The sequence below is a fragment of the Alternaria hordeiaustralica genome, assembly GCF_023758085.1.
Source record: "Alternaria hordeiaustralica strain BMP 2776 chromosome Unknown scaffold_26, whole genome shotgun sequence".
Taxonomy (NCBI): Eukaryota; Fungi; Ascomycota; class Dothideomycetes; order Pleosporales; family Pleosporaceae; genus Alternaria; species Alternaria hordeiaustralica.
The window spans coordinates 135,747-154,036 of NW_026056798.1; the positions used below are offsets into that span (position 1 = coordinate 135,747).

At 54.2% G+C, this 18,290-nt stretch overlaps 8 protein-coding genes across 8 annotated transcripts; 3 read left to right on the forward strand and 5 right to left on the reverse strand.

The window, feature by feature from the left end:
• Window positions 1-2,380: 2,380 nt before the first annotated feature.
• On the reverse strand, window positions 2,381-3,379 carry J4E84_009132 (uncharacterized protein; the record flags this gene model as incomplete). Its single annotated transcript, XM_049391697.1, has 1 exon — window positions 2,381-3,379. The coding sequence occupies one exon, from the start codon at window positions 3,377-3,379 to the stop codon at window positions 2,381-2,383; it is 999 nt and encodes a 332-aa protein (XP_049240562.1).
• A 1,249-nt stretch (window positions 3,380-4,628) lies between these two features.
• J4E84_009133 (uncharacterized protein) lies at window positions 4,629-5,124 on the forward strand (the record flags this gene model as incomplete). The annotated part of the gene is made up of 2 exons (XM_049391698.1): window positions 4,629-4,695; window positions 4,748-5,124. The coding sequence occupies 2 exons, from the start codon at window positions 4,629-4,631 to the stop codon at window positions 5,122-5,124; spliced, it is 444 nt and encodes a 147-aa protein (XP_049240563.1).
• A 609-nt stretch (window positions 5,125-5,733) lies between these two features.
• Window positions 5,734-7,800, reverse strand: J4E84_009134 (uncharacterized protein; the record flags this gene model as incomplete). The annotated part of the gene is made up of 1 exon (XM_049391699.1): window positions 5,734-7,800. One exon carries the CDS (start codon window positions 7,798-7,800, stop codon window positions 5,734-5,736), a length of 2,067 nt encoding a protein of 688 aa, XP_049240564.1.
• A 1,143-nt stretch (window positions 7,801-8,943) lies between these two features.
• Window positions 8,944-10,055, reverse strand: J4E84_009135 (uncharacterized protein; the record flags this gene model as incomplete). The annotated part of the gene is made up of 2 exons (XM_049391700.1): window positions 8,944-8,982; window positions 9,033-10,055. The coding sequence occupies 2 exons, from the start codon at window positions 10,053-10,055 to the stop codon at window positions 8,944-8,946; spliced, it is 1,062 nt and encodes a 353-aa protein (XP_049240565.1).
• Window positions 10,056-11,147: 1,092 nt separating this feature from the next.
• J4E84_009136 (uncharacterized protein) lies at window positions 11,148-12,973 on the reverse strand (the record flags this gene model as incomplete). The annotated part of the gene is made up of 2 exons (XM_049391701.1): window positions 11,148-12,631; window positions 12,682-12,973. The coding sequence occupies 2 exons, from the start codon at window positions 12,971-12,973 to the stop codon at window positions 11,148-11,150; spliced, it is 1,776 nt and encodes a 591-aa protein (XP_049240566.1).
• Window positions 12,974-13,477: 504 nt separating this feature from the next.
• J4E84_009137 (uncharacterized protein) lies at window positions 13,478-14,823 on the forward strand (the record flags this gene model as incomplete). Its single annotated transcript, XM_049391702.1, has 5 exons — window positions 13,478-13,565; window positions 13,623-13,729; window positions 13,791-13,963; window positions 14,012-14,411; window positions 14,461-14,823. The coding sequence occupies 5 exons, from the start codon at window positions 13,478-13,480 to the stop codon at window positions 14,821-14,823; spliced, it is 1,131 nt and encodes a 376-aa protein (XP_049240567.1).
• Window positions 14,824-15,342: 519 nt separating this feature from the next.
• On the forward strand, window positions 15,343-17,104 carry J4E84_009138 (uncharacterized protein; the record flags this gene model as incomplete). The annotated part of the gene is made up of 6 exons (XM_049391703.1): window positions 15,343-15,417; window positions 15,472-15,779; window positions 15,857-15,945; window positions 16,022-16,299; window positions 16,398-16,665; window positions 16,911-17,104. 6 exons carry the CDS (start codon window positions 15,343-15,345, stop codon window positions 17,102-17,104), a joined length of 1,212 nt encoding a protein of 403 aa, XP_049240568.1.
• A 299-nt stretch (window positions 17,105-17,403) lies between these two features.
• On the reverse strand, window positions 17,404-18,094 carry J4E84_009139 (uncharacterized protein; the record flags this gene model as incomplete). The annotated part of the gene is made up of 4 exons (XM_049391704.1): window positions 17,404-17,429; window positions 17,481-17,646; window positions 17,695-17,858; window positions 17,911-18,094. 4 exons carry the CDS (start codon window positions 18,092-18,094, stop codon window positions 17,404-17,406), a joined length of 540 nt encoding a protein of 179 aa, XP_049240569.1.
• Window positions 18,095-18,290: the final 196 nt, after the last annotated feature.

Here is an 18,290-nt window from a genome sequence, read left to right on the forward strand (position 1 = left end):
AGCTCGCCGACCGAAAGCCCATGCCGCCACTCTACCAACCACTGATCTTTGTCCTTACCATCGTCCCGTTCTTCTTTCCCAGCCGACGTCGGGTCGCCATCTGCATGTTCCCGCTGATAATAGACTTATGCCTTAGGTCACCATGCTACACCTTCGGTAACCCCTCTGCCGACTATTACAACAGCTCGTTCTTCATTGCTGTGCCTCTCTGGTTCCTCGAATTCGCCATTTTGGCTCCACAGAAAGGGCCCGATGCCCCTGCATACATTGGAAACCCGAAGCGCAGCGACACTAGGAGCGCGAGAACTTTGGATGGGATGTACCTGTCATGGCAGAAAGTTCTCAGGGTGTGTTCACTTATGGTTCCGTCGCATCGTGGTATTGGTTGGAATTGGCAGGTCAAAAGCGTTCCTGACGATCCGTACGAGGGCCTTTCGAAACGGGCCTTTGTGCGCAGACATGTCCACAAGATGATGATTACGTACTTGCGGTCTATGGCCATGCTCTTACTGCTCGGGTGGGGTTCAGCTGCGGAGGTACGGCTGTCATCGGAAGCCCACCCCTATCACCTCATGGTCGATGCACTCATTGGTTGGTCCGGTGCGATATGGGTCTGGGAAAGATTGAACTTCGCTTACAGCTTCATGGCGGCTGGATCCGTTGCATGCGGGGTATGCGAAACGTGGCAATGGCCCCCGCTAATGGGAAAGTTGAGGGATGCGTGGTCTGTGAGACAGGTCTGGAGTGTGGTCTATCACCAAACAATGAGAAAGGTAAGGTCGGGATTGACTCCTCATTCCACTTTTACATCGTTTCCAAGTTTTCCACCACCGTGCGGTATGCGAGCATCGCTAACGCAAATGTCTATTGCAGATGGTCTCGCAACCCGCAGCTCGCATTGTGCGCCTCCTGGGTCTCCGGAAAGGCAGTCTCGCATCGGGATTAATTCAACTCTATGTGTCTTTCGCAATTAGCTGCTTAGTGCACGAGTTCCAAATGTTTATGGTAACGCGTAGAGAGATGGGAGAACTCGTATTCTTCATGTCGCAGCCGGTAGCTATCACCATCGAGGGTGTTGTGCAATGGATGGCTGTTCAGGCACGGTACCGAGGGGCCGGCCATGACAATATTGGACCTGCATTAGCAAGGTATGCGGGCTACATATGGGTGGTATTGTGGTTTTCCTTTAGTCTACCAACATATGTGAAAGGTTGCAGAGACGCAGGGATCGTTCATGATGCGATGTTCGGCGAAAGACCCTTCGAGACTGGAGTACGTTTGGCAAATTGGATTCTTCGGTAATAGAGAGATTTTTCTTCGAGCAAGATGGCACATACAGTACGTAAAACGGTAGCCCAACCAAACCGAAGTCCGTATCGAAAGTAGAAGTCATGACAGAGGATGTAACTGTGAGCCTTTCGAGACAAGATGGAGCCGGACTGGGTGAACGGGCATGATGATGACGACGGCGCCCTGCGCTAAACGCCTAGTGGGGGTCCGTGCTGTCAAACGCGTCTTCCAGGCTTGGAAGGGTTTCGTGCCATGAACGACACACCGCACCTCGAGAACACAGGTGTACCTAGGCGTACAACACTCCCAATTGCGAAAACATTCGTGCATCTTTTCAGCCTGCTCGGGAAGATGTTTAGCGTTCCCTCCGTGCGACCCAGGTGGAAGCGATGGCATGCTCCCATGCCTCACCAACCGGCCCCTCATTTACATACCGAATATCGAACGTGAGGAGAACCCTCCTGTCGGAGTAACTCCATAGCCTACGATTTTGGTTGGTGGTTCAGGGTCTCTTAACCCTTCTAGACTCCATGAACTCATCATATTGAGCAACCGCGTAGCTGAAAGGTAGGGATTCATAAAAGAGCTTCCCTCTGCTCTCTGTAGTCAGGAATCATTCGTTCTGCACGCTCGCTTTTCTCCTACATTTGCTCGATTCCCAGTAGCCAGCCGACATGTCAGGCTGCTCGCTCGTTGCCGCGGGTCTGCCGTCCCTCATTGGGTCGGCCACCCCAACCTTCAGTTATGATCGAGCTAGGCATAGCTTTGGATCTGGCGACAACTTCGGTATCCAGGTGACTTATATGTCTGGTACTTCTACCTGTTATCAAGGAACCAGGCCTACATTCACGCCCATCATTTCCAACCCGTTGCTTTTGTACACCCGCACCTGCACTTACCAGACCCAAGGCGTACCGGCAACCTATACAGGCATTTTCTGTCAGGATGCTGACCTTTACGACTGGGTCAACATGGGTCGTTATACGATCGATAACTATGCGTTCCTTAACCCGTTCGCTGCCACTCCCCGTGCCTTCACTGCTGCGTTCGGCGACCAGCCTTCCCCAAGCACTGTCGCTACAAGCGTCGTTCAGACGACTTCGACTGCTACCAACACTGCGTTTGCGCCTGTTAGGCCTGCGGCGACTACTACAGTCTCTTCCGCCTCTGCCACTAGCACACAGACAAACATCGCTACTTCCACATTCCCGGTCACCAGTGCTGTTACACAGACCTTCACTGTCTGCCCGACATCCATTCGACCGAGTTCCTCTAGCTCTTCTCCAGCACCCATTGTGCCATCGTCTTCCCGATCATCCTCCATTCCGATTGTACCATCATCGTCGGCACAAGTGTCTACTACCACCACGGTCGTCATGTCGACAGTCACGCCAACGCCGAGCTCCATCTCTTCACCTTTCTCTATCCCGTCATCAAGCTCATCTGCTTCGCCTCCTCCTATCCCATCGCCAAGCTCGTCCTCAATCGCGTCTTCCATTCCCTTGCCAAGCTCATCCGCCGTGCCAGTCCCGAGCTCATCGTCTACACCTTCCGCTATCCCTTCGCCTAGCTCAGCCTCTGTCGTAACCACCACAGTGGTAAGCGTCACTACGGCTACTTCATCGAGCTCCGCTCCCATCGTGTCGCCCTCGTCCGCTTCACCGTCTTCTATCGCATCGCCCTCTTCAGCCTCCGTCGCTACTACCACCGTCGTAAGTGTGACTACGGTTACTCCGACACCAAGCTCCACTCCGGCCGCATCATCCTTGGCTGCATCTTCTAGTTCATCTGCACGCCCATCATCCAGCTCTGCTTCCTCAAGCCCGGCATCAAGCCCCGCTTCTTCAAGCGCTGCGTCGAGCTCAGCAGCCTCTACCCCTGCTTCGAGCTCCGCTTCTTCAAGCCCTGTATCTACCCCAGCCGCTTCGACTCCTGTCTCGAGTCCGGCTTCTTCAAGCCCTATCTCGAGCCCAGCCTCTTCAATCCCTGTCTCGAGCTCAGCCTCTGCAAGCCCTATCTCGAGCGCAGCTTCTTCAAGCCGTGTTTCCAGCTCTGCTTCTTCAAGCCCGGCTTCCAGCTCTGTTGCCATCACTTCCAGCTCTGTCACCCCCACTTCAGCCAGCCCGTCGCCATCTGCGTCTGCCTTGTCCTGCCCCGCGAGCGATGGTGCGACGTTCACCACCCCTCAAGGAAACTTCATCGTCGAGTGCTTCATCGACCGTACTAACTCTGACATCGGTGTTGCACCTGGCAACCCTGCGAACTATGAGCAGTGTATCCAAGCTTGCGGAGCCACTTCTGGCTGCCAAGCTGTTTCATACCTTCCGAACGGCCCTTGCTACTTGAAGAACGGTGTCGGTGCGCCTAGGTCCAACGGTAATGTCTGGGGTGCTAGGATTGCATCAGCCCCTGTGTCTTCATCTTCTTCGATGATCGCTTCTTCTGCAGGCGCTTCCTCTCAATCAGTCGCCACGACCACAGTTGTCAGCACCACAGTCGTCACCGCAAGTTCATCTTCCAGCCCTGCTGCCAGTTCTGGCGCTAGTGTTTCTTGCCCTGGCTCCAACAACTCCCTTGTCACTGTCAACGGCATGCAATATCTAGTCGAGTGCGGTGCCGACTATATGGGTGGCGATATTCCAGGCCCAATGAGCCCGACCTACCCCAGCTCCTACGAGGGCTGCTTGGCAGACTGTTCTACCACTTCAGGCTGTGTCGCTGCCAGCTACGTCATCAACGGTCCTTGCTACCTGAAGAGCGCAGCCAACGCTGCCGGTTCGAACAGCAACATTATTGGTGGAAGACTGGTCCGCAGCATCTCAACTAAGTCGGCAACCAGTGCTTCTTCCATGGCTTCTGCCTCCTCCTCTGCGGCCGCATCGTCGATGGCACCTGCCTCTTCGTCTGCTGTCGCTTCTTCGTCTGCGGCCGCATCCTCGGCGGCACCTGCCTCCTCGTCCGTGGCTGCTTCCTCATCCGTGGCTGCTTCCTCATCCGTGGCTGCTTCCTCATCCGTGGCTGCCTCCTCGCCTGTGTCTACCTCATCCCGTGTTTCCTCTTCTGTCTCCTCTTCTTCTTCGGCAGTAGCAGCAAGCTCAGCTCCAGTCACTTCAGCTGCGCCCGCTCCCGGACCCTCTACCGTTACTGTCACTACGACGATCTCCAACACAGCATACCAGTGCGCATGCACACCTGCTAGCGTCTTCGCTGCATCATCAAGCACCCTTGCTGCATCATCGAGTGCTCCTGCTGCATCATCGAGCGCTCCTGCTGCATCATCGAGCGCTCCTGCTGCGAGCCCAACAGGCGCTACTAGCTGCCCTGGTTCCAATGGCTCAATGGTTACAACGTCATGTGGTGCAGTATATGCTGTCGAGTGCAGCTCTGACCGCTTCGGCAATGACCGTAAGTTCCCCTGTTCATTGTTGCAACGCACACAAGTTAATGTTGTATCTAGTTGAGAACGGTCTCGTGTACACCGACACTTACGAGCAGTGTCTCCAAGCCTGTGACAACACTACTGGCTGTGTCAATGTTTCCTGGGTCATTGGCAAGCCTGGTGCTTGCTACATGAAGGGCAGCATCGGTGACGTCCGCGTTAACTCAAACATCATTGGAGGACGCAAGCTTTCCGGCTGCTCCACCTTCAAGCTTCACCGCAAGCGCGTCGCGTTTGGCGCTCCCAAGGCGAAGCTGAACAAGCGTGCCGCGCTTGACGATTCCAAGGCGAAATTGGAGAAGCGTGCCGGCTTCTTCGGTCCTGACTTCACATTCACTCAGGCTCAAGTCACTGCGACTTCGACTGCTACTGCCAGGACTACCGTTACCACGTAAGTACTGTATTCTTTGCTTTTATCATGCATTCGCTTATCAATGATAGTACCTCGACACCCGTCTCCGGTACCGCTACAGCGACGGTTTTCACTCTTGCCTCTACTACGATCACCTCCACCACGAGCGTGCCTACCACTGTCTTCAACACCGTCAGCGTTACCACCTGCCCGACTGCTTCCCCCACAGTCTGAGCATCGGGATCTTGCTCCTGACGTATGCCGACACTGTCGAATGGGTCTCACTGGTCAACGCTAGGCAAGCCAATCACATTGCTTGTCTTTACACGATAATTCCAACTATCGTCGCTCTTTAACACACGTATCGGCACTATTCGGTGTTTGCATGGGGTGTGTCTCAATCATTGAAATGGTACACAGTTTAATAAAAGTTACTGTTTCCTTGAACGAATATGCGCTCCGCTGCTATGATCCGTGAACTACATGGTCTATAATTCCTGCCTGATAAATATTACCTCAAACTTTGCCATTAAGATAACCTCCTCCAGACACCCGTCAGGAAATCCCTAACAAAGTTTGTACACATCGAAAGCCGATAAGCGATTACCAACCACCCGCTAGCATAGCATTCCCATAACACACGGTCAATTAATCATGTCAAAATCCTTGGACTCGTCACCACCCCACCCGCAGTCCCAAACACCGGCTCCAACCTCACCCCGCCAAAACTCCATCCATCAACAAAAACCCCATCTTCAAACTTCTTACTAACGATAAACCCCAACGCCCCGTCCAACCCCACACTAACCTCGATGTCCCCTTCAATCTCCGCCCACCCCTTTCCCTTGAGCTCCTCATACCGTCTCGACCCCACCCTGACCCTCACAGCGTCAGGATGCAACAGCACACTTCCCACATCCGGCGTAATCTTAACATCGACATAACGCTGCGAGAAGGTTGACGGATCAAACGGTTTCCCGACGCTGAAGACAAGATCGCGAGGCGGCGTATGCGTGCTATTGTGGAAGGAGACGAGGAACTGGACTTTGTATTTGCCTTGTGGTATACCTGTTTTTATCGTGCGGAGACAGATGTTATCGGCTTTGATGCACTGGTATACTGCGGCTTCTTCGCGGCGGCCATCGTGGTCCAGGTCTTCGGCTACAGGGAAGATGCGTTTGAGGCGGCCGGTTGCGTTGTCGAGGGCGAGTCCACTTTCACCACTGGGCGAGAGGTCGCGGTATTGAGACATGCGTGGTATGTCATCGAGGTGTGGGGAAACCCCTAACGGCATACCTGTTTTGAAGTCGACCTGCGCGAGTTGGAAGGAGGAATCAAGGAGGCCGCGTCCGGTCATGCCTAGACGGAAGTGGGAAGCGCTGATTTCGAATTTGGGGGGCAAGGCGGAGAGTTTGGCCATGCGTTGACCGAAGTCTTTGGCGGACCGGATTTGCTCGCCGTCGTTCATGTAGAGTTCGGTTAGGGAGGCCATTTCGTCTTCTTTCATCCATTGCTCTAGGCTAACGTCTGCGAGGCCGCGGTCGACGTCGAAGCGGAAGTACTTGGTGTCGGAGTTGTTGTACATGCGCTTCATTTCGTTGTCGACGCGTGCGGTGCTTGTTGCCATGCCCGTGAGTGCGCTGGCTATGGATATGTCTGTTCCGAGGCCGAAGGGCAGCCAAGATGCCATCTTCTTTACGCTGGGGATGCTTTGTAGACCGGTGCCTACGGAGACGATGACACCGATGGAGCGGCCTTCCCACAGCGCCTTTGCCGCGTAGTCGACTTCTGCGCAAGGGTTGTTGAAGCCTACGCCGCCGTCTAGATAGGTAACTTTAGGCGTGCCGAATTGCATCTCTTCGAAGAAGGTTGGTGCTGCAGATGTAGCTCTTAGCGCTTCCCAGATTCTCGTCGTCCGGTCATTGGGATCGTAGGTAGACAGTATTCGGGGAAGGCCCAACGCGTTCTTGAGGGAAGTAAGTACAAAGCCGCGGCACCCCTTCGCGTTTGCCTTTTTGTGAACTGATTGCCGGTGATGGAGCTTCCAAGTAGCGCTTCGCATTGGCTTTCGCGGGCCGAATGGACTGTCGCTAAACAGTGTAGACAGATTCTTCGTGCTATCGACACTTTCAGGAGGGCCTGATTCCAACGAGCACAGCGAGTTCTTGAGTGTGCCAACCGGACTCTCTGTGATTACCGGCGCTGGCGGCGCATCTGCCCAAATGCTGTCTCTGGGTAGATCAGCCGCTTCATCCACTTCTTCAAAAAGCGCCTCATCCCACATTAGTTCATCTGGATCGAAGCCGAGGTCTTTCAACGCAGACTTGATGGCATTTGCGAGAACGGCACCGGAAAACCGACTTGCTCCTGTGGGGATCTTCATGCCAAACGCCTTTATTGATCGATCGTGCTTGAAGATTTGCTCCGCTAATTTACTGTATACAGCGATGCAGGTTTTGCAATCGAGTCGCAATCGTGACAGCATGATGGCTATTATGCCACCCGTTGATGTGCCTCCAATAAGGTCGAAGTAGTCGCACGGTTTTAGCGGTTCGTGGTCGTTCATGGCTTTCCTTCCTAACCTCTTCTCTTCCAAGGCTATGTTCTCCATCAGGTTCTGAAGTACCAACAGAGACGACAGGCCCCGTACACCCCCTCCATCTAGCGAGAGCAAGCGCAGCGGCGCGTTGTCATTTCTCTCTGGGTTTGAGGATTCCATGGTTGTTGGCGCCGAGAAAGGCAACAGATGTCGGTGTCGTCAGTATCAGTTTCTGGCGATCCGGGGTTTTCGTGAACGGCGATGGTATACTGTGTTTTGAATACAGTCGCGAGACGTTTGCTTGTGAGTTGAGGATACTGCACTGAAGTTGTCGAGTCAAACACTAAACCCGCCTCCGACTCATACGCATGACTGGCACGAGGCGGCCTCTTCCAAATCGATACGTGTTACAGTGGCAACGACGAGGCGTGAGTCAGATGTTGAGTCGTCTGCAGAAAGGTCCCAAGGCTGCCTACAAGGCTGCGCTTTGTGGTATGAAACAAATGACGTGCCACCAGGGCAGAAACGCGATCTCAGAATGCTACCAGAAAATCATCGAAAACCATGGGAAGTGGGAACAAGCCTCCTATAAGTCCTGTGCCACACCCCCCACATAACTACAGTTTGATGTGCTGTTCCGCGTCAATGCGAACATGGAGAACGCTCGAGGCATATGGGTATCCATTTGGGGGCCATCTTACGCGCCTGCTTAGCCTATGGTGGCTAGGTCAGGCCCACCTTTACACATAACAGGGCTACGCGCTGCGCCACGACGGATGTGCGGCGCAGGCGGTCTGGATATAGCACAGACAATGTACGTTTACCTTGGGAGTTCATGTGTTGCGAGTTGCATCTCCAAAAGGAGTAAAGTTGGTGAACAAATATCAGGTGGCGGGTGCAGCGGGGAGAATAGGCAGCTAAGGCCTGGTGAGGCTGTCTGCTGCGCTTGTCAGATGTGTCAACCAATCACTAGCGCCGCACGATGGGGCTGCGTGCTATCAAGGTCAGCTGCCATGCGCGGGTGATGTAAGCTGTGCATGCGTGCAGCTGAGGCTCCGCAGCACGAAAGTGTGCGCCGCTCGCTCGCTCAGAGACGTCGACGAAGATTATGTTGGAATCAAACCAGGGCTGTAGTGCCCTGTGCTCTATTAGATTACAGTGTATACCCATATGTTAAAACGCTTGTGACCGTGAATGCAGACCGTAAATGCAAATCGGTTTCTAAATGCGCCCATATATCCAAACCCGGGGTATTATAATCAGATGCCGTGTGACGCCATGCATGCCCTCGTCTTGAAGTCGTTAAGTCATAAATCGTGATCGTTAAAGTCGCTCTGCAGCGCGGAGTCCGCTAGTCATATTCTACGCCAGGTTAGTGAGTGCTGCGTGGAAGGTGCGTTGACAGAACTTACAAGTAGTTTTGCGCGGTATGCTTCCCAATGTTGGTCGTAAATTTGTTGCAGCATCATGTCCGACTCCTTCGCTCTTAGTGTGCGAAGAGTCTCCATTTTGGGACTGTCCTTCCTCCTCAACTTTTGCCTGGGGACGTAGATCGGGGAAGGCGAGGGCTTGATGGTCCAATGAGACGGCGGAAAATAACTTAGCGACTGCGAGCGAGCGTGTGTTGTTGGCACCATTGGAGAGCCAGGTGGTGACGTGGCAGGTGTTGATGGGCTCGATGCAGAGAAACTGGCCGCTTCGGAGAAGACAGATGGCGATGGCGATGAAGTCGCAGAGCTGTTGGAGATGACGGGTGACAGTACTATCGGCGATGGGGGTTCCACAGGAGCGAATCGGGTGGGACCGGGTCGTCGCGCACTTCCCTTGCCAGAAAGTGGTGATGGTCTTTTGATGTCGACAACACGGGGGGTCCTCTGCGGAGTCGCGAATTGCGACTTGGTGGTTTTCGCTTTTGGGTTCGGCGTGGTGTTGGGTTCCTTACGTGGCAGCGCTGGTGACGTGGGCTCCTTGGTGGTGGTGTGGGCCGATTGCGACGATCGCACTCCCTCTCCGCGCGACAACGGCGATGGCTTTCTTTCGGCGGCAACAGCGCGTCGCACCTTGGATGGCAGCGTGTTCCTTCTGCCGAACAAAGGTGTCGGGCTTTTGACGATGTCGTCGGCGTTGAACTGGAAAGGCTCGGATGGGCGAGATGGTAGCGATGGTCGGACGGATTGTGACGGCAGCGAGTTGCTCCTGGCGAAGAGGGGCTTAGGGACCAACTCGGTTTGCCCTCCAAAGTGGAACATGGGCGGTCCTTTCATCTCCATCTCTGGGTTCTCCGGTTCCTTTGGTGGCGTCGTGGGCGGCGATGTTTTGCATTTGTACTGATAGAAGACGCGATGCGGATTGCGTCGCGGAACGGGGGGTGTTTTGCATAGCGTCAACGTCTCGTCCAACAACACGTCGAGATCCTCCTCCATCTTCCTTTTCATAGTAAACGCGATCCGGTGGTAGTCGATGTTGCAGCCCCGGCAGTGCGAAGCGAAATGGATAAGTAGGTGATGAGGCGTAAGCAAGCGAGACGGGTGTCTATTCCTGACACAAAGCTGAAGGTTCCATGGGAGTGTTAGGGGAAAAGGAACGGATCACCCGCCTCCTCTACAAAGTTAATTAGTCGGTCAGGTCCTTGATTCCGTGCGCAACACGCGAGCGAGCGCTAGACGTCATTGGACAAGCCGCTGGCGCTGCAACTTGCGGTAAAGCTGGCTGGATGCGATCGAAGGTTTGCCAGCGTGGCTAGGACCCATAACCCTGCATCCTCATTTTAAAATGCCCCACGACGCGGGCGATCACGCGCAAGTCCCAACAGTCTCCCTCAGGTGAGGGTATGCAAGTAATCCGACGTGTGCATTTGCGGTATGGCGCTGATGGGGTCATGGAGATGGGATGAGTGAGCATCGTCTTATGTTGTGCCTGCATGGCTGCTCGTCATCGCCGCGCGACTGGACGGACAAACCGGGCGCTAGGAGCCAGACCCGGTAACGCCTTCCCCAGGAGTGTACCTCGCGATCGAGATCCAACGGTATTCGACGTCAGGCATCATGTCATACCACATGCGTCGCCCGCCATGACGGATAGCAGCACGCTGAAGTCGAGATTGAAGTCATAGAGATGACCTGCTTCGGAGTCTTACGGCTCAGGAGAGCAGGTTACGTAGTGTCACCACATTCAGCACCGAGTCCAGGCTCATCGGGATGCCTCCGATCAAGCTTCAGCATGGCAAGGGTAGGATGCATGCCCCAGGGTGGTGTTGTGGTCTCAGCTTCTCAGTGACGCTGCTTGCCCAGCCAAAGACGGTGTGTAAACTTGTATCCTCATTCATGCGGAGAGCGCATCTCATATTATCCACTATCGTACCGCCATATTACAATCATGTATTCTTCAAAAACGTCAACGTCGTGCAAGTACGACTGAAAGTAACATGACCTTCGCCTTCTAGATGCAAACATAAAATGCAACGCCTGGTATCAACCGTGAAAATGCAATAAGAAACCACCATCCAAGCTCAGCCAGCCCCAAATGCATCAGTCAAGTTCGCCCGAGAACGTCTGTCGACGCATTGCCGGGGTCCCGATGTTGTTGAGCGGGATGCCGAAGTCGTCTTCTTCAGCCCAGTCAGCATCATCATCTGACTCCCAAGCGCATGGAATCTTCTCAGCGCGGCGTACGCGGTATGTGATAAAACCGAACCCATTTGAGATGCTCGTAGCGATACGGAGCATGACGGATACCAGGTGTGCGGGCGGCCCCAGAACAAGCTCACACGTCTTGCTCACCAAGGCATTTGTGAAGTCTCTTCCTGGGTTGTGCTTGGGTGGACAGAAAAGGTTCTGCGCTGGAGGCATGGGAGAGAAGGCACGTCTTTGTGAAGCGCCTGTGAGCTTCCTCATGCGGATGGCATCCGGTGGTGTAGGTATGTCTATGCTAGCACGCCCGAGGCTGTCATCGTCGGAATCGCTCATAAGCGGTGGTGTCGAAGGTGCTGATGACGGCCGTCCATCGATCGAGAGAACCGCGGACGGATAGTATGGGGCTGTAGGCGTCACAGGTGCGGATGCATCAGTACGTTCGTTGGACGGGGCGCGGACAGTAACCTCCGATATCTGACGTCGGTGTATTGAACGGCCCCTGGGCTCATCTTGCTGCTTGGAAAAGGCTTGTGCCCATGGGTTCACAACATCAGCCTCAGCATCCAGGAATTTGGGAGAAGGACTTCGTGGAGTAGCAGTATCCAGAGAGTAGAACGAGTCTGCGCTTGAGGCCAGACTCAAGGCATCCGAAATCTGACGTTCCAGTATGGGCTTTTCAGCCTCGGTGGGTTGCTTTGCTGCTGGGGACTCGATTATACGTTCCATGGCCGATACCGATTCTCTCCTGGGCGCTCGGATGGGCGCCGTAACTGACCGCAGGCCTTGAAACATGCTGGCGCGTTCCGCTACCGAGGGGCGACGTTGAGGAGATCTGGATAGGAGGGGCTTTTGTGCTGTTCTCGCCAAAGGGGTCTCGGGTGCGGCCGGCACTATTTCGCTACTGTCAGTACAGACGCTCGACCGGTCGTCCTCTTCATTTGAAGAAGTGGTACCAGTCTCTGAGCTTATAGTACCAGCAGTAGAAGGCCGAGAGCCATGTTGCTGCGGAACCCAGGTCTTGTCCATAACCCACTTCTTTGCCTGTCCTGAGGGCTTCCTCTTGATCGTCTTGCGTGGGGGGCTCTTTGGGCGCTCGAGCTCTGCGACGACCTCGAACCCGCGCGCAAACGGACACTGCGTCCTTTCGTACTGCATGACTTGAGCCAATACTGACTTGAATTGCGTGATCTTGTCCTTGTCCTCGTCCGTCTCATAGGGGAGCTCGATGCGATAGTACGAGTCCTGGCGTACGCGCAGCACGAAGACGGACTGGTTGTCGACAAGCCATATCTGAGACCTGGGAAAGATGGTGTGCAGGAGATTGCCGCTGTTCAGGAAGGAGACGTTGGAGGCTGTCACACGATAGATACGGAGAGCGCCTGTGATAGGTTAGACAAGTTCCAGCCCGGTGACACATGGGATGGCATACCGACTGCGAGTGTGCGCTCTGTAGGCGTCTTCCATGCTATCGGATGCGCTGCGTCACCTGAGCGGGAAGGTGACAGGCGCCGAGCGGGCCCAGCTGTTGTGAAGGAGAAGATCTTCGAGTTGGAGCACACAAACAGCGTCTCTATGCCATCTGCGCTGTTCGCAGAGGGTGCAGGCACCGACGTAGTCCTCCGTGCAGTGCGCGCAGGCAGTGTGAAGCTGCGCCTCGAGTTGCTGGGGTTGAGAGCAGACGGCGCGTGCTCAGGATGCTGGGATGAAGCCGGCATCGTCATAATAGACTTCTTATAGGGGCATTGCTATCCCGGTATGGCGAGGGCGAGGTCGAGGGTCCCGACAGAAGACAGCGGCCGGCGCTTGGAAAGAGTATTACAAGTGTTACTGCGGAGATGGGGGGTGATGGAAAGGCGGAAGGGCTTGGAAGTCCCTGGCTTCGGAACGCTACGCGCTTTGGCCACAGGAGCGACGTCGAGTTTCAACCTGATCAGCGGATCGTCTGAACCCCGCGCGCGTCCAGTTGCCAGGTATGCCGTCGGTGTGAGATGGGACGCTGCAGATGGGTGCGTGTTTTGTTGGTGCGACGGCATCCCCTATCAACAACGCGTTGCTTGCTTTGTTTGCGACGCGCTGCGCTTCGATGGGTCCGTGGGGAGCTGTCAGTACGTCATGGGCTCCGCCAGTTCGCAGGCGTTCGCACACGACCTCTACGTGGACGCAATCCACGTTTGCTGCGCCGAAAGCAACACCAGACTGCCTGAGCCTCTGTCGAGCTTGCCAACATGGACAAAATCGACATGTCCCAGTTCGACGTGTCCAACTTCGACCCCAACGCCATCCTGCGGGGAGCCCAGCTTACTCTGGTTGGCGGTAAGTCGAGGCCATCATGGTGTCGTGAGTGACAGCTCCATGCTCACATCTCCACAGTCAATCGAGCTCTCCAGAACCCGGGTCTCTTCACTTCGGACCACTACCGTCAGGCTGCTATTGCTGTAGCTGCAGGCGTCGCTATCCGCATCATCGTCGCCATACCCGTACGTCTCAATCATTCACGGATGCCCTATGCCACGCAAACATTACCTCTGACATGGCCAGATTGTCGGTGTCAGAGTGCTACTATGGATTCTCTCTCTATTCGTCAACATGGACCATACGAGCATGGACGAGAGTGTCGTCAACGGCCTCCACTTCCTTGAGCACACCGTCCTCCAGGTGCCCTTCTTCCTCATGACCATGATGCGCTACGTCACACCTACTCTGGATCGCATGTAGGTACGCTCGTAGCCGTTTTGAGATCTAGCTGACAACGTCTCCAGGTTCATGGACTCCCTCCGTTGGGTCGACGAGACGTACGTCCAGAAGCACAAGACCGAAGACCCCCACAACCTCCGCGCCATGTACTACCCAAACCTCGAGAAATACCCCGATCACGCACCCAAGCCCGAGAAGGAGAAGAAGCCCATCAAACAGGCTATAATACTATATGCGACAAAACAGGGGAGGAAGGCGGCCATTTCTTTGGCAGTACTGGCCTTGTCTTACGTTCCATATGTAGGACGCTTCGTGCTGCCCGCTGCCAGTTTCTACACATTTAAGAAATCAGTGGGAACGCAGCCCGCAGCAGCCATCTTCGCGGGATCACTGCTGTTCCCCCGCAGATACCTCGTCAGCTTCCTGCAAGCTTACTTCTCATCGCGGACTCTTATGCGAGAGCTGGTAAGCATCCACTCAGCGAAATCCACGTTCAACTGGCTAATTCAAACAGCTTGAGCCCTACTTCACACGCGTTCGCTACAACAAAGAGCAAAAGAAGCTCTGGTTCAAAGACCGAGCTGGCGTGCTCTTTGGTTTCGGCCTAGGCTTCTACATCTTTGTCAAGATACCCCTCGTCGGCGTCCTCATCTACGGTCTCGCCGAAGCGTCCACGGCATACCTCATCACGAAGATCACAGAGCCGCCGCTCCCGCCCACCGAAGCCGACAAGTTCAAGGAAGAGTCACTGCGCTGGAAGAACAAACACGAGTTCCTGAACTTGCCATGGCAGCATATGGACGAATACAATCTCGCAATGCACAAGCCCAAGGTTCAATCCGAAGTACGCCAAACACCACGAAAGACCTTCAGCTAGTTTGCGATGACGTGGATCCCCCAGGTGACAAATTATATGGGAGCGGAAAACTGCCGCTTAACATGACGAACACGCAACATCGCGCCTTAGAAAACGAACCGTAACTAGTACACGCGCCGTCGGCAATCAGGTATATCCAGTTGTCACGCTATCCGGCCGCTGTACGATGATGGTACCATTATGAATATACCCCGCAGTGGGGTCAACACGTCCCGTTGTGGTAGGTAGCTTACAGCTCCATCCGATCATACGTAACGTAACAGCGCCGTATCATCGAGCTTATCACCCACCTTGTAGTAATAGTTGGTGTATATGGGATTCGGCCTTGTCCTCGGCACGTATCTATTCGTCCCAGATAACAATTGATAGGTTGAGAGTTACTCTTTCCCCGCGTCTGTTGGCTTCATATACGTGACTTTCCCCTCTCGCGACCGGACGCGTCTGCCCTTATTGTCTAACTTGCAGATTGTTTTTTCTGTTCCTCTCAACTCCCAAGCTTGATACAGTCGAAAACTCAACATGGGCAAAGAAGGATTAAGATACGCAGCCAAGGTCTCGCTGGACAAACCGGCATCGGAGCAGGAATGCCTGCACGTACGTCAAATGCTCACAACACCCAAACTTGATCTTCAAAGATAACACCTGCAGAACCGTTGGCATCCCGAGAACCCCTCCTACGGCACGATCAAACCTGGTGAAGCCGTCAAGATTGAATGCGTAGATTGGACAGGCGGTCAAATTGGCAACAATGACTCAGCAGATGACATCCGTGACGTTGACCTTACCAAGATCCACTACTTGACTGGGCCCTTTGACATCGAAACTGCGGAGCCTGGCGACGTGCTGGTAGTTGATATCCAAGATGTACAGCCGCTAGAAGACCAGCCATGGGGTTTCACGGGTATATTTGCGAAAGAAAACGGTGGAGGGTTCCTGGATGAGCTTTACCCGGAACCGTAAGTTTGCAAGACGAATATCGCGATTCGAGGAAACAATGGAAGAAGAGAAGACATGAAGACTAACGCACATACAGTGCAAAGGCTATTTGGGATTTCGAAGGCATCTTCTGCAGCTCCCGCCACATCCCTGGTGTTCGATTCGCAGGCCTAATCCACCCCGGCAGTAAGCAAACGTTCCACCCACCTTCTGTCCCAATCGAACACAAGACTGATCACATTATCCAAAATCTCAGTCCTAGGCTGTGCCCCTTCCGCCGAAGTCCTCGAAACCTGGAACACGCGTGAAGCCGAACTCATCTCGACGCACACGCACCTGGACCGCATCGTTGCACAACCACCACAGCCCCAAAACGCCCACTCCGGCTCCGCCACAGGTTCCGTGAAGGACAAAATCGCGAAAGAAGGCGCTCGCACAATTCCAGGACGTCCTGAACATGGTGGAAACTGCGATATTAAGAACCTCTCCCGCGGCTCCAAAGTCTTCCTCCCCGTTCACGTACCCGGTGCGAAATTCAGCGTAGGACCTACATTTCAGCCAAGTAAGCCTCTTCCCACCCCACGAAACCTACCCTGAACAAAACAACCCCAACTAACACCTCTTTTCCTCACTCACAGGGCGATGGCGAAATCTCCTTCTGTGGCGCCATCGAAATGGCAGGCGTCATCACCATCAAATTCAGCGTCATGAAGGGTGGCATGAAGCAGCTCGACATGAAGAGTCCCATTTACATCCCTGGTCCTGTGGAGCCGCAGTTTGGTCCTGGCAGGTATATCTACTTTGAGGGATTTAGTGTGGATGAGAAGGGCAAACAGCATTATCTCGATGCTACGGTGGCGTATCGTCAGACTTGTCTGAGGGTGATTGAGTATTTGAGACGGTTTGGTGAGTTTGCTTCTTTTCTGAGACTGTTTGCTTTTGCGAAGCTTTGTGGGTTGGCCTGTGTTAGCCTGCCCTGGTGAAGTTCGAGGCTCATGTCTCGTTTGGTACTTCCAGCGTTCTTGACTCCTTGGCATTGGCTTTTTCGTTTGGAGCAGCGACTGTTCGTGGTGTTTGCAGCGAGGGGGGTTGGTTTCGAGTTTCGAGACGCTTGAGGTTTTCCCTGAAACTAGTCACTGACTGAACTGCAGGCTACAGCGACTACCAGATCTATCTCCTGCTCTCGTGTGCCCCGATTCAGGGTCATATAGCTGGTATTGTCGATATCCCCAACGCGTGTACGACCATCGGACTACCGATGGACATCTTCGACTTTGACATTAGTCCCCAGCTTCCGGCGGAGAAGCGCGATCTTGGGACGTGCGCGTTTGCTGGGAAGAAGTAGATGGTGTGTTTGTGTTGGTCTATGTGTGCAGAGCGTGTAGAGGGTTTGTGGGTTAAGTCTGAGGTTAGCGCAGGGTGTCCAAACTGCTTCGTTTTGCTGTCTGATTCAGTAGAATGTCACCGTATTCGAAGCAATCTCATAAACATGATGTGTTATATTGATCATCGGTATAGGGAAGATGGGGTGTCCAATCTCCTCTGCGATAGACACCGTAGGCCAATTCTGAGACTGTAAGCAGTCTGTGGTCGTCGTAGCGAATATTCATCCTAGCATCTATCTGCAAACGTGTCGCGGGTCGTCTATAGAACCTTGTCTGCCGCAGAGACTGTGTCTTTTTAGCGAGCTGCATTCGCTATTAATTAGTAGGGACTCATACCATTCAAGCCTGTGTTATCAGGCTCAACGTGCGCTGCTTTGACGGTTCCATTCTCGATGACCAGAGCATATCGCTTGGAGCGGTCACCTCCGAAGATGGATGCACCGTCGAAAGAGAGGTCAAGGGCCTTTGTGAAGCTCAGGCTGGGGTCACCGAGGAAGCGGATCTACAGAGGTCAACAGGGTGTTTTCTCATTGGAGTGCAAGGAACTCACGCCGCTGGAGCCAGATGGATCAAGCATCTTGCCCCATGCTTTCATGACAAAGGGGTCGTTCACAGAGACAACAAAGACCTTACCGGCATCCTTCAGCTTGGAGGAGTTGATGTAGCCCGGGATGTGGTTCTCAGAGCACGAGGGCGAGAAGGCAGCCGGAACGCCTTTGCCATTGTCAAACACATGTTCACTCAGTCGACGCTAGGGGAAATTTACCGATAATCACACCCTTTCCGGACAACTCGTTGGCCAGGTTCACCTTGTTACCTGGCGAACCCTCGACGAGGTCAACGCTGGGCAGCTTGTCACCGACATTGACGAATGCAGGTGCCGAGGCGTGGAACAGACGTCGACCGGCGACTGGACGAACTAGGGGTAGACGGCGGACGGTAGCGAACATGGCGTGTATGCAGGTAGAGGTGCGTGTATGTGGGCGTGTGTGAAGAGAGCACGTGTGCACTTGGTGGTGGTGAGGCACTGGTGGTGGGGGTATTTCGGTCGGAAGACGGCAGGCGCGCGCACCGGCCGCGTTCCACTTGACGTGTGCACCTTGTCCCCGAAGTATGCAATATCGGAACACATGGCAGCATCGTGTC